This window comes from Physeter macrocephalus, chromosome 12 (assembly GCF_002837175.3).
Source record: "Physeter macrocephalus isolate SW-GA chromosome 12, ASM283717v5, whole genome shotgun sequence".
Lineage (NCBI taxonomy): Eukaryota > Metazoa > Chordata > Mammalia > Artiodactyla > Physeteridae > Physeter > Physeter macrocephalus.
In genome coordinates, this window is record NC_041225.1 from 11877603 (window position 1) to 11883301 (window position 5699).

General features: G+C 46.1%; 1 protein-coding gene across 1 annotated transcript; it reads left to right on the plus strand.

Annotated features, from left to right (window-relative positions):
* The first annotated feature begins 800 nt into the window (after positions 1–800).
* Positions 801–4076, plus strand: SPMIP9 (sperm microtubule inner protein 9). The gene is given in 3 exon segments (XM_007102537.1): positions 801–827; positions 1534–1626; positions 3654–4076. Coding segments are annotated over 3 exon segments (543 nt in total).
* The last annotated feature ends 1623 nt before the right edge of the window (positions 4077–5699 follow it).

A 5699-nucleotide genomic window follows, 5' to 3' on the forward strand; every position in this document is an offset into this window, starting at 1 on the left:
TTGGTCCACAGCCCCTACATAGAGTGGGGTTCGGGGGGGGTTGCATGGGAATGAAATGGAACACCAACAGAGAGCCACAACATGGGGTGGGTTCAGAGAGCTCCCCCAAGCCCGGGCAGGAAGGCCTCCCCGCTAAGACTTCAGGGTTGCGGGGGGCCAGGGGCAGAATTGGACCCACACGCTGCTACTATTAACTGAGAATCCAGAGCCTCACAGTTTACTTCACCCTGGATCCCCTCGGTCTCCACTAGAAACATGGTACGTGCTTCTGCTTTCGGGCGACTCTAAGTCCCAGGGCTGAACCTTGCTTCCTCGGGGCTGTTCCGAGCCCGGGCTCCCGGGGACCTGTGCGCTGGAGTCAGCTCACCCCGGCTCTGGGAGCCCATTCTGGGAGCACATCTTCACAACCCGGCGTCAACGACATTATACTGATAGCTCGAGATGGGCCAGGGCGTGAGCAGCTTAGCAGAAGTTGGCAAAAGGCTACAAACTGGGGTTTATTTGCCCCCCAAAAGGTGATTGCTAAGCATTTACCAGCGCACCATGTGCCCTGCTATCAGATCCACCTCTGCCTGAGTGGTAAATCTGATGTTCTCAATAGCTGTAATTCCTTCTGGGTCCCGCTCCAGCCCCTTTGTCCCAGGACCCCTGTCTACCAGCCCATTTGTCCCTGCTGCCGCCACCAACCCCTGGTGATTCAGTAATGTGCTTGGTTGACGCAGCTTTAGGGACAGTGGCTGTTTTCCCTGCTGGTGGCAGAGGTGGGGCTAGCCAACTTGTCTGTGTCTAGGTCACCTGCCATGGCAGGTGCGGTGTACCCTGGACAGGTGAGTGTTGTGGGTTTCCATCTGCTGTGACCATCTCAAGGCTGGGCAGCTTTGGCAAAGAGCCCCAGCGAGGGCCAGGGTCCTTGGGACTACCTCCGGCCAACATGCTGGAATACGGTGGGTTTTGTTGTTGTTTTTCAAGCAAGCAGAAGAAAGCTAAGGGTTTACAATTTTCTGGGGCTTCATTTATTTACTCAGCGTGCATTTATTAGGCACCCTCGGTGTGTCAGGCGGTGTGCTGGGCTTTGAGGCTGCAGAGACGCCTAAGAGTAAGTCCTAATCTAGTGTCCTTCATTAAGTTAATGATAGTCACTGTAGTGAGGGATGTAAAATGTGCTGTAGAAGCAGAGGAGGAAGAGTTTAATTGTTGGGAGGTGGAGAATAAAAGGGTGGGAGAAATGTTTGGATTTTAGAGGATGCGTAGGAGTTTGCCAGCGGGTGAAGAAGATGGCTCGTGTTTCCAGGAGGAGGTAAGAGCATGTGCCAGGCACCTGGGAAGAGTCGAAAGTAGTGAGGCTGAAGTAATGGGCATGGAGGTGGGCCAAGGCGGATGAAATGGTAAAGGTGAGTAGAAACCAGATCAGGTCCTCGTTGTCTGTAGGCCCCCAAATTAGCCTTTGTCCTACAATGAGAAGCCACTGAAAGCCTTTAAGTGGAAGAATGACAGGATGGGCTCCCTTGTTTTGCGTTCTCCCTTACCCTTTAGGCGCCTGTGAATTTAGACACACATCAGAGCTCCTACATGGTCGACCACAAACTCTACGGGAAACACAAATATGCCAGCGTCACACTGGAAGAGGTAAGAAGTCACTCAGTCCTGTCTTCCGTTGAACTGCCCACTGAAATCATCCTTTTTCCATTTTTAATATGAGTCTGGACATGGGGGGCCCTTATGGAGAACAATATCCGAAGCCAGGAGATCTAAATAGGTCTTTTATGTGTATGTGTGTATACATTTTAAAAATGTATATCAAGTATAAGTCATGCATACAAAAGAGAGTAAATAATAAGCATTTACAGTTTAAATAACATCGATAAACGCCAGTGTATCTATTATCAGCCAGCTTAAAACACAACACATTAGAGCGCTGTCTGCCCCTCCCTGTTCATACCCCTCCCCCACTTCCACTTTTGAGTTTTGGGTTAAACACTCCCGTGTGTGTGTGTGTGTGTGTGTGTGTGTGTGTTTAAAATAGTTTTACCCTGTATGTATGTATGTATCTCTCTAAATAAATTATTTAGGGTTGCCTTTTTTGAACTTTATTACATACTGGATCATCTTATTTGTCCTCTTCTGTGACTTTTATTGTTTTGCTGAACATTATGGCACGTTGTTATTCGTTTTCTGCTGTATATTATTGTATTGCATGAAGATGCCGCGACATATTTTTCCCCTCTCCTGGCGGTGGACATTGGGGTTATTTACTTTTTTTGTTCATTCCCCCACCCCCAAATGCTGCAGTGAAGATGAGGCACAGCCTCCCATGCAGGAGTTCACCCACCCTGGGAGGAGAATTGCTCTTCGTAGGTGACATTACTATTTTCCAAAGTGGCTGTATCACTGTTCTCACCAGCACAGTCCTGTTAGCTCTCCAATCTTGCCAATCCTTGGTACGGTCAGACCTTTTCATTTTTGCTGACATGGTGGGTTTGAAATAATATTTTCTTGTGGTCGTAATTTTCATTTCACTGATAATTAATGAGGTTCAGCATGTTTTCATTTGTTCATGGATAGTAATTATTCTGTTTGTCTTTTGCCCATTTTCCTATTGGGTTGCTTGTCTTTTTCGTATTAATTTGTAAGAGTTCTTTAAATATTCTGGACATTTTTCATTTGTCAGTTATAAAAGTGGCAGAATTCCAGTCTATGGCTTGTCTTTTCACTTTCTTTCACTGAATAGAAATTCTTATTTTAATATAGCCTGATGTATCAGTCCTTTCCTGTATCATTTGCTCTTTTTAAGTCCTTTTTTTAAATTTTTGGCTGCGCTGGGTCTTCGTTGCTGCACGCGGGCTTTTCTCTAGTTGCGGCGAACGGGGGCCACTCTTCGTTGTAGTGTGCTTGCTTCTCATTGTGGTGGCTTCTCTTGTTGTGGAGCACGGGCTCTAGGCACGTGGGCTTCAGCAGTTGTGGCTCACAGCCTCTAGAGAGCAGGCTCAGTAGTTGTGGCGTACGGGCTTCTTCCTGGACCACGGATTGAACCTGTGTCCCCTGCATTGGCAGGCAGATTCCTAACCATTGAGCCACCGGGGAAGTCCCTTAAGACTTGTTTAAGAAATCTTTTCCTATCTTGAGGTAGCCCCACTAAAATTAGTAAGATCTATACAAACAAAAGTGGAACAGTTTCTGAGATACATTATTTAGGAGAAGCAAAGTGCAGAGTCGAATTATATAACATGTATCACCGGTGTACATACTGAAGGGGTGCAGATATGCATAAACATATATGTATATGTTTATATGTACATCAAATATTTCTAGAAAGATATAAAACACACTTACGACAGTGGTTGCCTCTGGAGATGGGAAGAGAGAGAGGAGGAGAGTAGGAAATAGACTTACTTTTCACTATAAACCCTTTTGTACTATTTCAGTATATCTCTCTGTTGTACATATTACCATTCAAAAACCATTAAGTTTCTGAAAAATATTGGGTTGGCCAAAACGTTCATTTGGGTTTTTCTGTAACATCCTACAGAAAAGCATGAATGAACGTTTTGGCCAACCCAATTAAAAAACGTGTGCTCTGTCTTAGATACTTCTAAGGAAGACGCTCCATTGTCACCTCTCTCAGCCCTCCATTCATGTATGATTTGTTTCCACAGCACGCAAAGCTGGATACCCAACTCCGGAACAAAGAGTTTTACAGGCCTACCCCCAGCCCCAATCCCAAGCTAGAAGATGGATACCCTGCCTTCAAATGACCCCACATGACCGCCAAAGACCTGGGGCAACCCGGCTTCTTCCCACCACAGGACCATGTGGCTCCAGCGGAGGATGAATGCAGGTTTGTCAGCATCTGTCCTTCCGTGTACCCAGCTTCCCACACCCTGTACCTGGCCCACGGCGATGCCAACCAGATTCACCAGAGTGCCGACTTCCCCTGCCTTTTGGAGCCCGAGCTCCATCCTGCTGCAGAGGTAAGCGAAGCCTACTTTCTACAGCCTGGCTGTGCCTGTCCTTATCACCGTACAGTCAAGGTCCCCATCTTGAACCGATGGGGACACTTGATGCCATTTTACCAGTAGGTAGGCTGAGAACACCTTCCAAGGGCACTGTGGAAATTCCTCCCTCTCACAAGGAAATCCCTGCTCCACCATTGGAGTACAGATTGGAGAACTAAAAATAAAACTCTGGAAAGATGTTCCAGCAGCACCAGGACTGTGCTTGTCTGACCTTACGCCCTGGCCTGCCCCGGGGTGCAGCATCCCCACCATAGGAGGAGAATGGGAGGGAGGGAAGAAGGGAAACTAGTATGTATGGAGGGCCAGAATACGTGTGATATTTCATTTTAAGAGCCCTGCTGCAAGGAGTCTTACTGTTTTAGTCATTTACTTACAAAATGGGAAAAATCATGTTTCGCATAGTCATCTGAATGTTGGGTGTGCTTGTAAAACTTGAAATGCTATTGGATGACTTTGCACCTCAATACTCTTAATTTATTCACCACTCTCACCCTTGTAACAATCAATGGTAACCATTTAGAGGGCATCATTTCATATTTTTCTTCTTGCTCAGTGGACCTTGGTGAACACACAATGTATGAGTCAGTTAAGAAACAGGCTAAGCTGCTGTAACAAAGGGAACCAAAGTACAGAGACTTGAACAACATGCTAGTTTCTCTCCCATCTAACAGTTCAGAGGTAGGCAGGTGAGAAGGGGGTTGGGCATTCTTTGCAGTGGCTTCCAGCTCTGTGTCCAAGGTGGCTGCTATGTACTAAATTGTGTCCCACACCCAAATTCATATGTTGAAACCCTAACTCCCAATATGATTGTATTTGGACATGGGGCCTTTAGGAGGTAATTAAAGTTAAATGAGGTCATAAGGGTGGGGCCCTAATCTAATAGGATTGATGGCCTTCTAAAAAGAGGAAGAGAAAGGGAGCTCTACACACACACACACACACACACACACACACACACACACACACACTCCGAGGAAAGACTATGTGAGGACATAGCAAAAAGGTAGCCTGCAAGCCATGAAAAAAGGTCTCACCAGAAACCAAACCGTGCCAGACCTTACTCTTGAACCTTCCAGCCTCCAGAACTGTGAGAAAATAAATTTCTGTTGTTTCAGTCACCCAGCCTGTGGTATTTTGTTATGGCAGCTGAACGGACTCATACAGTGACTGACTCCATTATTGATATTTTTTAGTTAGCAGAAAGTAAGAAACAACCAGGGGGATTCAGGTCATTTCCCTTTTATGGGAAGAATGCAGAAATGATACTCTTCACTTCCAGTCTTGTCCTCTTGGCCAGAGCTCAGCCACATGGTCCCATCCAACTACAAGGAAGACTGGAAAATGTCATCTTTATCCTGGGTGGCCACATGCCCAGCTAAAAGTGAGAAGTTAGTGCAGAAGGAAAGATTGGATTTTGGTAGATGGTTACCATTTTTGCCACGATACGTGAGAAGGCTTTCCCTTTATAGGATCACGCTAAACACCAGTGCTTCCATAGGGAATCGTGTTACAATGCAGATTCTGGTTAAGTCAAGGATGGGGAGGAGATCTGCGTTTCCAACAAGCTCCCAGGTGAAGCCAGTGCTGCTAGGAGATAGTTCACACTTGAGTAACGACGCAATATGCAATACTCTGCATCTTCCTTTTCACACATCATTACTTATAGATCTAATTATTTTTAATGAC